The 19361-nt window shown below is 40.3% G+C and overlaps 1 protein-coding gene across 4 annotated transcripts in view; it reads right to left on the bottom strand.

The window, feature by feature from the left end:
- LYST (lysosomal trafficking regulator) overlaps window positions 1-19361 on the bottom strand; it is a 710683-nt gene that overhangs the window by 444278 nt on the left and 247044 nt on the right. For all 4 annotated transcript variants that reach the window (XM_063443375.1, XM_063443377.1, XM_063443378.1 and 1 more), the window contains exons 16-21: window positions 17216-17461; window positions 12532-12705; window positions 10431-10580; window positions 6678-6815; window positions 4683-4881; window positions 265-396 (exon numbers count right to left, since the gene is read on the bottom strand). In XM_063443375.1, coding sequence (XP_063299445.1) covers window positions 265-396; window positions 4683-4881; window positions 6678-6815; window positions 10431-10580; window positions 12532-12705; window positions 17216-17461 — 1039 coding nt within the window. The remainder of the gene's footprint in view (window positions 1-264; window positions 397-4682; window positions 4882-6677; window positions 6816-10430; window positions 10581-12531; window positions 12706-17215; window positions 17462-19361) is intronic.

Here is a 19361-nt window from a genome sequence, read left to right as displayed (position 1 = left end):
AGATGATGAAGTCATTTTCTACCTCCATACAAACCAGCATCTCTGCCCAAATACAAATCACTGGCAAATGAGCTATGGAGGGAGATCCAAGATATAGGCCAGAGAACATCCCATATGGAGTATGCACAGCAGAAAAGTGAATTGCTCCCTTTTCACATAAAAATGAGTAAGTGTAATCAGATGACACTCGATTAGAAGTATTTTCGGCATAAAACATTTGTTATGTTTTATTTATCCACAGATAATCTGTATGCACTATTTTACCTTTAGGCAATGATTCAGGAAATCCATAAGCCATTCTGCTTGAAAACCCAGGACTAACACTAGGCTGTCCTCCGTAGCTACAATGCCTCCGATAAACAATTGACTTGATTTTTTCTTGAAATATTCTTCCATCTACAAAACAAAATGTTGGCTAGTTTAGATTTGTAACTAAAGCATACCATTACCACCAGCATTACAATGAGAATACAAATCTGGCAAAGTGTGTATACAATAATGAAAAGTAGTATTTGAAACTGTCAATTTTCACAATTAAAAAAAATAAATCATAGAGCTATAAAGAGCGTACACTTTCTATGTTGCATACAAGACACGGAATCTGAGTTCTGCAGCCATATAATTGTGTTCACAGACTAGTTTTGGAAGTAGCCAGGAACAAAGATTTTTCACTTTTCTCTAAATATGAACATGCTGCATATCCATGACTCAATGCTACATTACACTTTCTGGTTTTCTGTGTTTATGCAGCCTGTGTACAGATATAATTTTTAGTTAATTAAGTTAGATTATTATGTCACTTGTTTTCTTAAATACCTACTATGGTGCTCTTAAACCATAAAAACAGTTGAAGACTTCATATAGCTTATTCATTACATTCTTCTTATAAAACGTTCTCCCTCATTTTCTTTGCCTTCACCCTCACGTCTCTCATTGGTAAAATATCTAATTCTGCCTACCTGTTCCTGCTGACACCATTTCCATTGCTCCCACCCTACTCCCCCCCCCCCCCTTTACTCATCCCATGCACTCCACTTGTACCTTTCCAGCTCATCTCCACCATCTCCTTCTAAATCCTCAAAATATAAACACTCTCACAAAACCTTTAAATCCTGCTCCCATCTTCTTTCCCTTTCTATCCTTCTACTCCTAGCAGCTGGTGATGTGTCCCCAAACCCTGGTCCCACACTTGCAAACCCATCATGTGCTAAATCCAACAATCACTCTAATCTCATACCCATCTCACGCTATTCTTCCTTTAAATCCTCCTTCCACACTGCCCTCTGGAATGCTTGCTCTGTTTGCAGTATTACTAAATCCACAGCTGTGCATGATCTTTTCATATCTCATTCCCTACAATTACTAGCATTAACTGAAACATGGCTCTCTCCCTCTGACACTGCTACCTCTTTATCCTTTGGTGGTCTTCAATTTTCCCACAACCCAAGAAACTTTGAAAATAAAGGTGGTGGCGTAGGGTTTCTGCTCTCACCTCACTGCTCATTCAAACCTCTACCCACACCCCCTTCCCTCTCTCTCATCATTTGAGATTCATTCAATCCGCCTTTTTAAACCCATCTCTGCTAACATTGTGGTTATCTATCGTCCCCCTGGTTCCCCACTTCTCTTCCTTGACCATTTAGCTGCCTGGCTTCCTCTCCTCTAACATTCCATCTGTAATTCTTGGAGACTTCAACATTCCCATTAACTGACCTTTGACCTCAGCAGACTCAAAACTACTTTCTATTACCTCCTCCCTTGGGCTATCACAGTGGGCTAATTCCCCCACCCATGTAGCAGGCAATACTCTAGACCAGGCATAGGCAACCTCCGGCACCCCAGATGTTTTGGACTACACCTCCCAGGGTGCTTTGCCAGCATTGTGGGTGTCAAAGCATTATGGGGGATGTAGTCCACAACATCTGGAGTGACGAAGGTTGCCTACCCCTGCTCTAGACCTTATTTTCACTCATGATTATACAGTCTCTACCATCTGCAACACTCCATTTCCTCTCTCAGATCATAATTTCCTATCATTTGCTCTCAATAGCCCCCTCCCCCAACAACCTCAACCTAACCCCCCTCAACTCAGAAGGAATCTGAGTTCTATAAACCTCCAGCAGCTGTCAGCTGATATCAATTCCCAACTATTATCCATTCCTGCTCACTTATGTCCCTCACTGGCTATCTCCTCATATAACTCTACCCTCACCTCAGCCCTGGACGCTGCAGCCCCTATCCAAATACACACAGCAAGGAGGACATGCCCTCAATCATGGCACACTAAATCAACATGCTACCTGCAAAGATGTTCTCGTTCTGCTGAACGCTGCTGGAGGAAGTCTCACACCGAGTCAGACTTTCTACACTACAAATTCATATTGTTTTCATACAGCACAGCTTGCCCTTGCCAAACAGTCATACTTTTCTTCTCTTATTCGTTCTTGCTCCCACAATCCCAGGCGTCACTTTGATACATAACTCACTTCTTTGCCCTGATGTGGCCACCCCTCAAACTAAACTTACAGCTGATAGTCTTGCTCGCTTCTTTACTGACAAGATTGAACAGATAAGGAAAGAATTCTCACCACCTTGCCCCTCACCTTTTCAACCTCCCCTGTATCATGCCTCTTCAACCCTTCCGACCTTCTCCCAGGCTACTGAACAAGATGTGACTGCACTTATCCTTTCCTCTCGCCCCACCACTTGCCCGCTTGATCCTGTCCCGTCTAACCTTATTAGATCTCTCTCCTCTTGTTTTGTGCCCTCCTTAACACACATCTTCAACTTCTCTCTTTCTACTGGCACTGTTCCTGCTGTCCTGAAACATGCTACTGTAGTACCCATCTTAAAAAAGGTCTCGACCCATCCTTACCCTCTAACTATCGTCCTATATTCCTGCTCCCTTTTTCCTCAAAGCTTCTTGAAAGACTAGTCTTCACCCGTCTGGCCTGCTTCCTCAACTCCTACTCTCTCCTCCACCCTCTTCAGTCCGGCTTCCGCCCCCTCCACTCTACGGAGACTGCCCTTATCAAAGTCACTTATCACAGCTAAATCCAAAGGTCACTAATCCATACTAATTCGTCTTGACCTTTCCGCTGCTTTTGACACTGTTGATCATGTTCTCCTTCTCCAAACTCTTCAATCACTCTGTCTCTGTGACTCTGTCCTCTCATGGTTTTCCTCCTATCTCTCCCAACGCTCATTCAGTGTCTCCTTTTCTAATGATACCTCCACAGTTTGTCCTGTCTCAGTTGGAGTCCCCCAAGGCTCTGTCCTTGGTCCCCTTCTATTTTCTCTTTACACTGCATCTCTTGGCAAGCTTATTACCGCTTTTGGATTCAAATACCACCTGTAAGCTGATGACACCCAGATATATATCTCTCCTCCCCAGACCTCTCCCCTGATGTCCTGCAACAAGTCACCTCGTGCCTTTCTTCTATCTCTGATTGGATGTCCTCCTGCTTTCTGAAAATGAATCTTTCCAAAACAGAACTTCTTGTCTTTCCTCCTCCTAATCCTCCTCTCTCGCTCTCCCTTCATATTGGTGGTACCCATATCAGCCCATCCTTACAAGCATGTTGTCTTGGTGTTACTTTTGATTCTGGCCTCACCTTTGAGCCTCACATCCGGTCTGTTGTCAAATCATGCCAATTCCACCTCAAAAACATCGCCAGCATCCGCCCCTTTCTTACACAAGATGCTACTAAAGAGCTTGTCCATGCTCTAGTAATCTCTCGCATGGACTATTGTAATGCTCTCCTAATTTGTCTTCCCAATAGCCGTATTGCCCTGCTACAGTCTGTAATGAATGCTGCCGCCAGACTGATTTTCCTCTCTAGTCGGTCTCTAGTCGGTCCTCTCACACCTCATCCCACTTACATTGGCTTCCTGTATACTATAGGAGCCAATTAGAGTGCTAACCCATACCTATAAAGCACTGAATAATCTTAGCCCCTCTTATATCTCCTCACAGATCCATAGGAATGTCCCTTCTCGGTCTCTCCGCTCTGCCCGTGACCTTCTTCTGTCTGCTGCTCGTACCCGTACGGCCAACTCACGCTTGAAGGACTTTTCACGGGCGGCTCCCGTCCTGTGGAATAGCCTGCCTACTACCATCAGACTCTCCCCTAGTCTTCAATCATTTAAGAAGTGCCTTAAAACTAATTTCTTTAGGAAAGCCTATGGCCTCTCAGACTAACCTCTACCTCACATACCTGTCCCATGCTCTCTCCTAAAGGGCAGCACTCTACTCTCTCCTTCAGCTCTGCTCCACTCCCACCTAATTTGACTTATATTCCCTGTCCTAATGTGTTTTATACCCCACCTCCTATAGACTGTAAGCTCATTTGAGCAGGGCCTTCTTCAACCCTTTTGTTTCTGTAAGTTTTCTTGTAATTGTCCTATTTATAGTCAAATCCCCACTCTAATAATATTGTAAAGTGCTAAGGAATCTGTTGGTGCTATATAAATTGCAATAATAATAATTATTCATATATCTGTCCACTTATATTGTTTTTTTCCTTGATAGATTTTAAACAAACAAAAATAATGCAGGATTGATGATGCACTTTTTAAAAAAATAAAAATTGGTAAGCATTCTTGTAATTGGAAATATGTTTTAAAACAGAGAAAAAAACTAAACAAAAACAACAACACAGCAAAAATTATGCTTGTAATACCTATGTGTAAAGAGAAGAAAAAGTTGTTGGGATTATGACAAACATAAGTATTAGTGGGAGGGTGGACTGCCAACAGGAAGCTGAAGATTAGCTTCAGTAGTTCCAAATCTGGAGGTGATCCAAGCACTTCTTCAATGATTTTCACATACGATCGACACACATCTTGGGGTATGGATGTAAGATGTCCTTCTCTATGTGCCTAAAAAAATAATAAAGCATTGCATTACAGCAAGAATAAAGCAATATATTTTAGTTTATTGATAGCATGTTAATTCGCTCAAGGAACAACTAATTCAGATAAGTATTTTATGATACTGATTTTATATTTATCAAATCTCAGAAAGAAAGCACTAAGGCACCAATCCTTGCTGCATAGGCACTCACTGTCACGGTGCAGACTATGCAGAGATTCCTCAGAGACAAACCAGCACGTAGCAGTCAGGTGCAAGATATTAGCAGGAACATCATACACAAAGGATTACAAACAAGATGCTGGGATTGTGTACTGAAACATATGCACAGAATATTGGCTGGGTCTGCCCAAGTCCAGATGACAGGTACAACAAAGGGTAGTTGAGAATGACAGGCTAGGATCCAGTGAGACTTCCTGATGTAGATAGACAGGTAAGTACCGGTCAACTAATGGGAAATTGTGGTGGTAGACAAGGAACATAAGATTGCAGTGGTGGTGGATGTGGCAATACCCAGTAACAATAACATAAATAAGAAGTAACATGATAAGGTGGACAAATACCAAAGACTGAAAGAGGAGTTAGAAAAGATGTTAAAAGTGAAAGCAGTTGTAGTCCATGCTGGAGGGGAACCTGTACCTATTTTTTTAGAAGGGGCACTGGTAGGAACAATCCAGGCACAATAACCACTACAGCTCTGTGTAGTGGTTATGGTGCCAGGAGTGTTGTGGCACGTTTGTTAAAGGGTGCAGCGCTTGTGCGTGTAAAGGGTGCAGCGCCTGTGCGTGTAAAGGGCGCAGCGCCTGTGCGTGTAAAGGGCGCAGCGCCTGTGCGTGTAAAGGGCGCAGCGCCTGTGCGTGTAAAGGGCGCAGCGCCTGTGCGTGTAAAGGGCGCAGCGCCTGTGCGTGTAAAGGGCGCAGCGCCTGTGCGTGTAAAGGGCGCAGCGCCTGTGCGTGTAAAGGGCGCAGCGCCTGTGCGTGTAAAGGGCGCAGCGCCTGTGCGTGTAAAGGGCGCAGCGCCTGTGCGTGTAAAGGGCGCAGCGCCTGTGCGTGTAAAGGGCGCAGCGCCTGTGCGTGTAAAGGGCGCAGCGCCTGTGCGTGTAAAGGGCGCAGCGCCTGTGCGTGTAAAGGGCGCAGCGCCTGTGCGTGTAAAGGGCGCAGCGCCTGTGCGTGTAAAGGGCGCAGCGCCTGTGCGTGTAAAGGGCGCAGCGCCTGTGCGTGTAAAGGGCGCAGCGCCTGTGCGTGTAAAGGGCGCAGCGCCTGTGCGTGTAAAGGGCGCAGCGCCTGTGCGTGTAAAGGGCGCAGCGCCTGTGCGTGTAAAGGGCGCAGCGCCTGTGCGTGTAAAGGGCGCAGCGCCTGTGCGTGTAAAGGGCGCAGCGCCTGTGCGTGTAAAGGGCGCAGCGCCTGTGCGTGTAAAGGGGCAGCGCTTGTGCGTGTAAAGGGTGCAGCGTGTGTTTAAAGGGTGCATAGTTTCCGAATGGGGGTGCAGTGTGTGTGTGTGTGTGTGTGTGTCTATATAAATATCTATGCAAGTTTAGATTTTTTGGGATTAAAAATAAATATACTTTATATCTCTCTCCTCCCTCCCCCCTCCCCCCTCTCCCCCCTCCCCCCTCTCCCCCCTCTCCCCCCCTTCTTACTTTTGTCCAGGGAGGGGGGATATTATCTCTGATCTTCCCTCTTGTCCGTGAAGGTACACAGCAGGGGAGAGGCAGAGCTTCTGCTCTTTACTATACACAAACAAAAAATAAAATAAATATATATAACCGGAAAATGTATATAAAGGTTTCTGTCAATTAATATACCTGAAGAATTTGACACGCCAGTAAGAAATGATGAATTACCCGGGCTTTTAATAACTGTTTGATGTTAAAAACTTTTTGAGGATGGGTATCTCTAATTAAGATCTCCAAAGCAGTTAACAGAGTTTCCCACACGCCCACCTAAACAGAAAAAGACAATAAAAGAAGACTAGTTATACAGATAACTAAAAAACAAATGGCGAGCATTCACTACAGTAAAGGAAGAAAAATTAATTAACAACATTAGATAAGTTAGGACTTAAATTCTGATAACTTATTTCTGATTCATAAGATAAAATTTGGTATAGGTGTTGGGTACAAAAACCCAACCCTACTGCAAGAAAAGGGGGCTGCATGGGTAATCATTATGAGGCATAAGCCCTGATAAATTTCAACAAATCAGATAGAGATCCAAATTCCAAAGAGATGGAGTCAAATCTCCAGAGTTCACCACTAGTATAAAAACAATACTATTTCACCACTAGTATAAAAACAATACTATTAGAGATAATTTGATTATATTCTTATTAGAAAAAACTGGACACCACTTCTACATATACACTATCATGAAAAAAATATATAATAATATTAAACAATACTAACAATATTAAAAATGAGTGTCAGCTCGACGCACATTTCAGCGCAATATTGCACCTTTATCAAGGGCTGCTCTTGATAAAGGTGCAATATCGCGCCGAAATGCGCGTTGAGCTGACTGTTTTTTTAATATTGGTAGGAGGAGTCCTTTAATTTTGAGACCAACGGTATGCGGATAGTGAGAATCTTTTGAGGCTAGATCTAGGGGGACTGCCTTAAAGCAGTGTGATCCACATACAGGGGGAGGTTTAAGAGGATTAGCTTTAGCGACATTGCCTTTTTTTTTTGTAGCGCATAGAAAGGTATACAAGTTGTGTGTGAAATTTTGAGGGAAAACTGACAGTACTGTAAGTCATAAAGGGGAAATCTAGAGGAGTGGCAGTCCTCTTGACTTCACACTTGAATCTTTTACTACCAATATTAGTACCATATACCTTTTTTCTTTTATTACCGGGCATCACGTTTTTACCTTGCCAGTGAGGACCTCACAATGTATCCTTGGTGGGGATTATACCACCTACACTGATTACACAGAGCAGGTTATCTGCTCAGGTAAATGTGAGTATTATTCATTTATTTCTTCTCCTGGATATAGATATAGATATTTTATACAGAGAACACTATCCGTTGTACCTTTGTTTGTATTTTTACATATCCTGCTGGCAAGATATGCACTGGCCTATACCTTCCACCATATCCCTGAAGTGCTTCCTACTAGAGCTGGTTTTAAGCTCTATCCCATATGAGTAGGCCAATTTGGATTTCCTTTTACCTAAGCTTTTAATATATATTTAAACATATTGCACTATTGGAATTATTCTCTTCTCTTTTATGTCCCTGGACCTCAGCTATCTGAAAGACATACGCACTCGGAGATAAAGGAAAACTCTTATAGACTTGCCTATACCTATATACCTCATGTTGGACTTATTGACTTGTTCGCTTGTATGCATATATATGATTGTATAGAATTGTATTGAGCATGTATTATTTGTTTTACTTCAGTTTTATTAATTCACCCCTAACCCCCTGGTGCACCCTACTGCTTTGTATTGTTGTTAAAACTAGAGGGACCTGGCACCCAGACCACTTAATTGAGCTGAAGTGGTCTGGGTGCCTATAGTGGTCCTTTAACCACACTAGGCACCTTTATTGAGCCAGCATACAGGCTCCACACTTGTGAGTATAATAATTGCTGTTTATTCACCATATCGAAGTATATGGGGATCTGCACCATTACTGTGTTGTTTGTTTTTTTATCCCGAGTAAAACAAGGAAAGGAAAGAGCAACAAGATCCAGAAGGGGGAGTAGTCACCCATAATGGACCAATAAGCGATACATACAAGAGCTAGGTTTTATAGCAATGGAAATTGTGAGTGTGCAATTGGCTTTTTCATATATCTTGCAATTGTTTTTAATGTTTTTCTCTATTTAAAGGAACACACACATAATTGAAGTTCCTCAATAACGAATTAAGCCAAGTGTCTTTTAGTACAGATATATATATGAATTGTCTATGTATTACACTAAGATAACGCTCCACTATTTTCTGTATATGCAATAAGTGTTTGTGTGGTTTTGGGAGAATTACACATGTAGTGTTGTAGCAGCTTCGTTTTATTGAAAAAAAAAAAAAATTGGTATACTGATAGAGTTGATAAGCATATACCTCTTGAATAAAGCACACACAAATCTAAGTTTGATTTACTTGATTAGTTTATCTGGTAAGTCCTTGGCTGCCACCTCATCAAGAATGGTATCGGACAAACATTCTGCGAAGGCGGCAACTAGAGAACTGTTAGCCTAATCCACCTCTGAGGCTAGTGTAAATAACTCAATGGCGTAATCTGCCACCATACAGATACCATCACCAAAATGAGGTGGTGATGATAGAGAAATAGAAGGTGCCTTATAAACTATAGGTACAACCGCAACAGGACCGGGTGGAACTAGTTGTGGATTACTGGGTTGTAAATGAACAGTACAGGCCAACAAGGTCTGAAGGGCCAAAACGAACCGATCCATACGGTGATCATTTTCTCCCAGCCTTCTTTCACAAGCCAAGATGTGTTGACTTAAGTCTGCAGGTCCATGGCCCTGTCGTAATGACAGGACAAAACAGTGGCCCAACACACAGAACTAAGTCAAACCAGAAAATAAAAATAAACTAGGCTAAAACGTATTACCGGGCCTTATAATGGAAGGAATAAACGTAAATAGAATAACCAGTAAGTAGCCAAGGTCAGGGGTACAGACAGAAGCAAACACGGAAAGTCAAAAGCCAAAGGATCAGAAAGCCAGAATAGTCAGAACAAGCCAAATATCAAAAACCAGAATACCAAATACAGGAACGTGCTCTTGGATAACCAAACAGCAATGGAAACCATGACAGGGCACTGAAAAGCTACAGGTTTGGTTAAAAAAAAAACTTTAAACCTTCTATTTGCTAAATCAGGTCCCAATACCCCAGAACGTGCACCATGACAAATATTTAGTGCTCAGAAGAGCAAGGTTTTCTTTTTGATTGTTTTTTATTTTGTTTATTTGCCATATTGCAATCTTATTTATAGGTCTGGCAATTACTTGTACGTGAAGCAGCAATACAATGTACATTTTACACAGGTTCACAATTCAGCCAGAGTTAAAAAAAAAAAATATTAAAAGGCTAAAAGTTAAAAGGGTTACTCTAAACATCATGACCACCTCAGTGGTTTAAAGTAATCAGTTCTTGGAGTCTGTATGTGCAGTGTTTCACTATGAGTTTAACCCCTTTGTGAATAGATATAATTTTAGTTTTCATTTATTTGTTCATCCTTTTCAGAGGGTTTTGGTGAATAAAAAGCTCTAGACTGTATATAGTATACCTTATTTTAATATTTCCCACTAAATCTGATAACATTTGCACGAAAGCAGAAATACAATTTTATCACATACAGTAGATGTGACAAAGATAAATAAAATGGTCAAATAGTTTATTATATGTATTAGTAAGGGTCATGATGGCATGGCTGGCAGTATAGCTTACTAAAATGGCAACAGAACGTAAAACAATATACATTATATAATAATGCTTAAATATTTTATATGTGTTTATTTTAAAAGTATATTTGCATGCTCACAAAGAATACCAATAGAATAAAATGATAAAATCTCTGTACCTCTGCCTTTGCCCAGATTCTCCAATCCAAAAGCAGATTTTCTAACAGTCTCACATCCTGGATCACAGAAGTGGAATCTACATTGAGGGTACATTTTCCATTCTCACAAAAGCTGATCATTTCATTACCCGTACATCCCTTGAGAAGAGTCTAAAAACCAAAACAAATAAATTGTACAAATAAGAGGCTAGGTAATCTGATTTTGGGAACCTTGTATTTTTGTTGGCAATCAATTCCACTATGATTTAGACACAAATGCATGACTAATAACTGTTCTACATGAACTTGATTTGAAAAAAAGGGAAAATGTTTTGAACATGAGGAAACTATAGTCACCAGAACAACTACAGCTTATTACCGTATATACTCAAGTATAAGCCGACCCGAATATAAGCCGATGCCCCTAATTTTACCCCAAAAAACTGGGAAATGCAGCAGCTACTGGTAAATTTCTAAATAAAATTAGATCCTAAAAAAATTATATTAATTGAATATTTATTTGCAGTGTGTATATAATGAACGCAGTGTGTGTGTATGAGTGCAGTGTGTTTGTATGAGTGCAGTGTGTTTGTATGAGTGCAGTGTGTTTATGAGCGCAGTGTGTGTAGGAGCGCAGTGTGTGTATGAGCGCAGTGTGTGTATGAGCGCAGTGTGTGTATGAGCGCAGTGTGTGTATGAGCGCAGTGTGTGTATGAGTGCAGTGTGTGTGTGTATGAGTGCAGTGTGTGTGTGTATGAGTGCAGTGTGTGTGTGTATGAGTGCAGTGTGTGTGTGTATGAGTGCAGTGTGTGTGTGTATGAGTGCAGTGTGTGTGTGTATGAGTGCAGTGTGTGTGTGTATGAGTGCAGTGTGTGTGTGTATGAGTGCAGTGTGTGTATGTATGAGTGCAGTGTGTGTATATGAGTGCAGTGTGTGTATATGAGTGCAGTGTGAGTGTGTGTGATGCAGTGTGAGTGTGTGTGATGCAGTGTGAGTGTGTGTGATGCAGTGTGAGTGTGTGTGATGCAGTGTGAGTGTGTGTATGTGTTGCAGAGCCTTGGTGGGGGCTGGGCATTTTTTTTTTTTTGGTTATATTATTATTTTTTAAATATTATTATTATTTTTTTTTTTATTATTTATACATATATATATTTTTTTTTTCCGTCGCCCCTCCCTGCTTGATACATGGCAGGGAGGGGGGCTCTCACTCCGTGGTGGTCCAGTGGCATTGGCAGTTCAGTGGAGGGGGGTGGCAGGAAGCTCTTACCTCTCCTGCAGCTCCTGTCAGCTCCATTCTCCTCCGCGCCGGTCCGGTCAGCTCCCCTGTCAGCTCACAGTGTAAGTCTTGCGGCCCGTGGCAACGCTCTGATCCCGCGGCTCTCATGAAACTTACACTGGGAGCTGACCGGACCGGCGCGGAGGAGAAGGGAGCTGACAGGAGCTGCAGGAGAGGTAAGTAAACACTCTCTGCCAGCCCCCCTCCTACACAGCCCCCAGTCTGTATTATGGCAATGTAAATTGCTTAATACAGACATTGACTCGAGTATAAGTCGAGTTGGGGTTTTTCAGCAGAAAAAATGTGCTGAAAGACTCGTCTTATACTCTAGTATATACGGTATATTTGTTCTGGTGAGTAAAATCATTCCCTTCAGGTTTTTTGCAGTAAACAATGTATTTCCCGAGAAAATGCAGTGTTTACATTACAGCCTAAGGGTAAGTACTCAGATGGCTACTAGAGGTACATACTAGGGAAGTGCTGCACACTGTGCAACACTGCCATTTAGTGTATCCAACCTCTGCATAGAGACACTAAACTTTCACCATAGAGATGCATTGATTGGCCAGGGCTGTATATGGCTTGTGCTGGCCTTGCCCCTGATCTGCCTCTTGACACTCTCAGCCAATCTAATGCTTTCCTGTGGATAAATCATTGTGATTGGCTGATATCAATACTTAAGATGATAGCAGCCAAGCAGGCAGATCAATGGCAGAGCCAGCAGAAGAATAGGGAGGGTGTGTGTGTGTGTGTGGGGGGGGGGTTCCTGACCCAATAGCGCTCCTTTAAGTTAATGGCTCAGAAGTAGTTTGTGTGTGCTAAAAAGACAAGGTTATTTGAACAAACCTTTAAAATATGAAATCCAACAACACATTTAGGTCTTATTAAAACTTGATGAATCATGAAATACACATCACAGTTTTCGCTCTCTTGAATTCTTTGCTGATTGCACTTTGTCAAAGACAATATGATCTGTAACGCTAATGCTTGTGTATCTTCACAATTACTGATGTCTACGATCTAGAAAAATAAAGATAAAGGTAAGTGTCAAAACAAACAGGGATATGAACAAAAGTCAACAAACACACACACACACAATATATATATATATATATATATATATATATATATATATATATATATATATATATATATATATATATATATATATATATATATATATATATATATATATATATATATATATATATTTATATATATATATATATATATATATATATTTATATAGTGCCAGCTTATTCCACAGTGCTTTACAATAAGAGGGGAATTTACCAAATGAGACAATAACAAAATGTAAGGTGAGCAATAGTTAGTTGAGGACCCTGCTCAAACGAGCTTACAGTCTAGAGGAGGTGGGGTATAAAAACACAATAGGAAGGGTAGTGAGGGAGACCGCAAATAGACATGGTGGGAAAGTAGCAGAACTGGAGGTGAGAGTGGGTTGTGGCCCTTTAGGAGAGAGCAAGAGGAAGGTTTGAGAGATAGAAGTTACTCTTGGAGGCCATAAGCAATCGTGAAAAGATGGGTTTTGAGGGACTGCCTAAAGGACTGAAGACTAGGGGAGAGTCTGACATGGGTAGGCAGGCTGTTCCAAAGGAAAGGATCCGCCCGTGAGAAGTCTTGCAGGCATGACTTTGCAGTAAGAGTGAAAGCAGCAGACAGGAGAAGGTCACCAGTAGAGCAGAGAGACCGAGAGGGGACATACCTATCAATCCGTAAAGGAATGTACAAGAGGCTAGAGTTGCTTAGAGCTTTATAGGTAAGGGTTTGAATTTTAAATTGACACCTGTTGGGTACAGGAAGCCAGTGTTAGGATCGACAGAGTGGTGAGGTGTGAGAGGAGCGACAGGAGAGAAAGATCAGCTTGGCAGCAGCATTCATCACAGATTGTAGGGTGGCAGTACGGCTTCTGGGGAGACCAATTAGGAGAGAATTAAAGCAATCCATGCGAGAAATCACTAGAGCATGAACAAGCTCCATGGCAGCATTTTGCATAAGAAAGGGGCGTATGCAGGCAATGTTTACACATTTACCTACATACATGAAAATAAATAAGCGTACATAAATTCAACATTTTAGCCCCACCAGAGCCTTTTTCAAGTGCACCTATTTTGTCGAATATTTGCATATCAACGGAGGACTGCACCCAGGCAGGTTTGAATATATATATATCCAGAGAAAATCAGCACTCCCAGGATTTGTATCAAAAATGAAAATAAGTCTTTATTCCAAAGGTCCCGACCGTTGGAATAAAGACTTATTTTCATTTTTGATACAAATCCTGGGAGTGCTGATTTTCTCTGGCTATATCAATTTAGTGCAATCGAGCACCGGGTCTACAATTGAGTAAGTTGGAGTGCAAGGTTTCTTTTTTCTTTTATATATATATATATATATATACACACACACACCTAATCCTGATGAAAGTCCTCAAGTAGAACTGAAATGTTGATTATTTTAACAAGACTGATTAAAAGTTATATTTTATGGAATCTGTGAGTGCAGCCTTCTATTACAGCCATTTGGACGTTTGGAGCCCTGGTAGTGCACCCGGTCTTGGAAATTGGAGTCTGAGTGCAAGGTACAGTTGTTACATATATATATATATATATATATATATATATATATATATATATATATATATATATATATATATATATATATATAGTGAGAGAGAGAGAGAGAGAGAGAGAGAGAGAGAGAGAGAATTATTTCGTATATACAGTATCACTCACCATAGTGAATAAGCTCAAGTCTACTAGATGCAGAGTATAAAATAGTTGACAAACTAGTTGTGGAGGACTGTGATAATTGGATTTGCTGCAAAGAGGTGTGTAATTCAAAAAAGTGTCATACACACAATACATTGTAATGCAGTGTAATCTGTTTTCACCTCTTTTTTTACAATTATTTCTGCCTGGAAACTTGAGAACGTCCACGGCATCCAAAAAGTTTCCTTTTAGGTCAAAAGTGGTTTTAGACCAGCTAGAAAACAGCGTTAGTGAATTAGAATCACTTTCAGAATTGAGCGAGTGATTAATGGGAAAATTAGTAATCAGACACTGAAAGTGACGACAGCAACGACTCTGCAACTGACCTCAGTGATGTGCAAACATGGTGCTCTATTGACTGTGGTACAGATCAGGCAGCGCCCCCAAGATTCCCATTTGCTGGAGCATCTGGTATGAATGTAGACGTTGAACACAACAACCCCTTGGTATACTTACAATTATTTCTGACTGATGAGGTTATTGTAAAAATAGTTACGGAGACAAACCAGTACAAAAAGCAACACTTAGCTACTCTGCATCGGAAGTTTTCAAGAAGCAGAAAGTAGGAACCAGTGACCAAAGATGACATTTGGAAATTTCTGGGAATTGGAGTCGTGGAGTGGCAAGAAAAACCCTGCAGAAGTGGCATTGGACAACTAATAAATTACGTGCCACTCCATTCTTTGGTACGGTCATGTTAGAGTACAGCTTTTCCCTGTTCATGAAATTGTTACACTTCGAAAACAACAAAGAATTTGATGAAACTACGCATCCTGCACCAAAACAAAAGAAAATTTGGGAAATATCTCAACTGATTCTAAAGAATTTTCAACGGAGCTATGTGCCAGAAAGAGATTGCATAGATGAAAGTCTAATGGCCTACAAGGGAAGGCTCAGCTGGGTCCAATACATTGCATCAAAGAAAGCATCATTTGCCATAAAATCCTACATGCTATGCAAATCGTCAACTGGCTACATTTGGAATTCTGTCATTCAAAAGGAAAAAAATTCAATCCGAAATACAGCAATTATGAAATGGCATCATCTTCCATTCTTTCACTTATTGAGCCATTGCTAAATCCAGGCTATTGCGTAACAACCAACAACTTTTATACATTTCCTGAACTTTATGAGTTTCTTCTGCAAAACAAAAACAGATGCCTATGGAACAGCTAGGGCTAACCAGTGTGACATGCAGTCAATGTTTGGGAATAAGATGTTGAAGACTGGAGAAATGGTTTTCTGGCAAAAAAAAAAAGCAAAATGATGGCACTGATGGCATGACAAGAGAGATGTGTGCCTAATGAGTACAGTTCATAATACCTCCACTGTTATGGTTCACGCGGAAGGTGGGAAAGAAATCATGAAGCCACAAGTAGTGATAGACTACAATAACACCATGTGAGGTGTCGACAGAGCCAAACAAGGGTGTGTGTGGTTTGTTGCTCAAAATGAGAGGACAGTGGAAAGAAAATTAGAAAGGAAACCAGGTTCCATTGTCCTGATTGTGATGTCGGACTTTGTGCAGTCACATGTTTCAACATTTTTCATACCCGTAATGTTTACTAAACAAAATATGCAGTGTTGTATGCAGCATAGTATTACAGTGACTAGTAATAGTGCACCATTGTTTGGACAAATGGCTGTTTTTGGTTTGATTACATTATTAATTAAATGTATTATTTTTTATAATTATTTATATTATAATTTATGATTTTGTGTTTCAAACTTTCACACCCGGGATGTCTACTAGACTGTTGTTGGACAGATTTAAGGGAGTTATTCCTAAGAGTTACAAGCTTACAATATGAAACAACACATTTCCATACAAAACAAACTACCACTTTAACATTCAAAAATACTGGCATAATCAGACTGCCAGGGAGGTTAAGAAATGAATTTCCGTTGCTGATAATTAAGCTTTGTTAGTTAAAAAAAAAAAATAGCTCTTAAGTTTTTTAGATGGCTACTACATTCCAAGCAAATTTGTCAAGCCCTGGACACTATAACCACCAATACAACTATAGCTTAATGAAGAAGTTTTGGTGTATAGATTATGACGCTGCAGTCTCACTGCTCAGCTTTTTGCCATTTAGGAGTTACAACCCTCATTGCACCTCACTGCATGTGACTTGCACAGCCTTCCTAAACACTTCCTGTAAAGAGAGATTCAATGTTTAAACTGCATTTAATCCACAGTCTGTTTAATTTAAAATATTTTAAATCCATACTATGTTAATAGCCTTCTAGACCCTGCAGGAGCACCAATTGTGTAATTAAAATTCAATTAACATAGCAGCACAGTGACAGCACATTATTAGAAAAGTTTGCACCTTTAAGGGCCCGAGGACCCTACAGAGAGCATCTCATTTAGCGCTACCTGCAATGTCCTGTAGGTTGGCGGCGGGTCAGACCTCTTCAGTGGGTAGGCCTGCCAATTTTTCAGACAGGCCCTCACATTATGTATGTTGTCAATGGCGCAGGTTGCGTCACTGACCAATTTCCACCCAATGTTAGGAAGTATGAAAAATGTTAGACTAAAACCAGAAGGACCGAGTCCTTGCACATTTTGCAGTCTTATAAGCTGCATTGTTTATTTTACTTGGATAGTAACTAAGTTAATCAAGGCTTAAATAGAACATTTTGTATTTCCTTAAAAGCAAAACATGTTTATATATGTTTACTTAAAATAACTGTGTCTCATTGTTAATTAACATATATATCAAAAGCTATCTTACCTTTGCAAAAAGAAATACAAATGTTCCAATTCCTCCAATCTCATGTAGGATGCTTTGTATGTTTTTCAGGAGAGAGGGCTGCAACATTTTCAAAGATACTGAATCCAAACTGTTGCTGGTTATATCCTTTGTGCTGAATGGTCTCTGAGAAGGTGCAGTTTTTATACTTCCTTTTATTCTTATTACTGGTTCATATATTGTGTACTGAGCTGGATTGCACATATTGTATACAACAGCAAGATTTTCCTAAAGCAATAAATGCACAGCACACTAGTTATACTTGGCATGTAATATAAAAACATATCTAAATCAGACATAGCACAAATTAAACTTGCCCACTAAATGTAAATGTATTTTTCCTTTAGTGTGTGACAAAACATTGGTCACCTCCTCCTCAGCATGTTGTACAGATTAAACTAAATTAGATGGATTCTTCTCTAGAAGCATACTAGGAAGTCCAAAGTCGGGTTAAAACCCCTGTGCGGTAGATATGCTTACGAAAGGAAATTAAATGTGAGCTTACCATATAACAACCAAATATAATGTAGAAGTCCAAACGGACTATAACTCACCTCATTATAAATCAGAACATATATAAATACACATACACACAGGGATGTGGGATTTATATTGCCTGGCGCCCGGGACATGATGGACTGGCTTCCATAGATTTATGCGGACTAGGGGCTGCAGTAAACCACCAGGTATAGGAAGGTGCAAGGACTGGCAGTCGCTCCTCGCAACTCAGAGGGGAAGGCCACAGCAATACAGCATGTCATGTTTATGAAGGAAAGAGAAGTGAAGTGGACAAGCTGCAGACCAAGTGCTAGACCATGAAGGCTGTTCGCAATTTTAAAGATGTGATAGGGCTGTACATTATGTTGGTACATTGCATAAGCCTGCCCCAACGTCAATGTACCCCATCTTTGGAAGCCTATTGTCTGCTTCATGAGCTACTTACTTGAGGAAAAAATTCCATCTGGAGTTCGCTGCAGTTCAAGGCTAAATGGGGCCCAAGCAGGGCTTGAGTAGTTGCTCCAATGGCCATTCCCTCCAATGGCTATTGGAGCAACTAAATGACCTCCATTTGTCTAAATATACATAGGGATTAAGGAGAGAGCGCAGGTAACTTTTTCTTTTCTTTGGTTTTTACTATATATTGGGGCTGATGTGTACAGTAGTCCTTGCTGCCGGCCCAGTAGTGATGGGAGTGAGCGCAGGACTTCTATTTTTGTATTTGTATTTACTTTGTATCACACAGCCTGGTTACAATGCTGCCGCCCATCCCATGTGTTCCCTATTAAGGGTTAATAAGTATATAAGTGTATATAAAAAAAAATACCCCTCTCTTGTCTAAATATACATAGGGATTAAGGAGAGACTGCAGGTAACTTTTTCTTTTCTTTGGTTTTTACTATATATTGGGGCTGATGTGTGTGTATTTATATATATATATATATATATATATATATATATATATATATATATATATATGAAAAAATCACTCATATGCATACAACACTCTAAATGTAGAGAATACAAATGTATATCACATCAGCACATACCACATACACTAAATACAGCCATCACACATCATAGCTACAAATGACTTACAGCCAGCACACATACATTATAAAGAGCCAGTACAAACCAAACACATTACATACAAGCAATATACACACACACACACACTGCAAAGCCAACACATACGGCAGACACACTACGACAAAAGGAGAAACTCAGAACTTTTAGAATAAATCAAAATGGCAAAACTAAAGATAACATACCTATATTCTAACTATAGCAATTTTAAAGAATATTTCAGATCAGCTATTTTTCCCTCCATTTTTTCATTAAGATTTAATTTGTGAAAAACGCAGAGATTACCAAATAGTCAAGTCAATCTCCAAGGCTCTAGTCAGGGGTCCTTACTTTTGTAATTAAGTGAGAATTCAAAATGAATTCAAAGATAATTAAAAAATTAAGAACAAACTGGAAACATTCTCGAACTCAGCTTTGCTTTCAGTTCAGCTATTTAAATTCAATTTGAATTCACCTTGGATTCTCACTTTAGTAAATAATGATCTGTAAAAATAGAATTTTGAAAGCAAACAACATAACTTAACCATTATATATATTTAACTTG

Source organism: Pelobates fuscus, chromosome 2 (genome assembly GCF_036172605.1).
Source record: "Pelobates fuscus isolate aPelFus1 chromosome 2, aPelFus1.pri, whole genome shotgun sequence".
NCBI lineage: Eukaryota > Metazoa > Chordata > Amphibia > Anura > Pelobatidae > Pelobates > Pelobates fuscus.
This window is presented reverse-complemented; position numbering and strand designations above follow the sequence as displayed.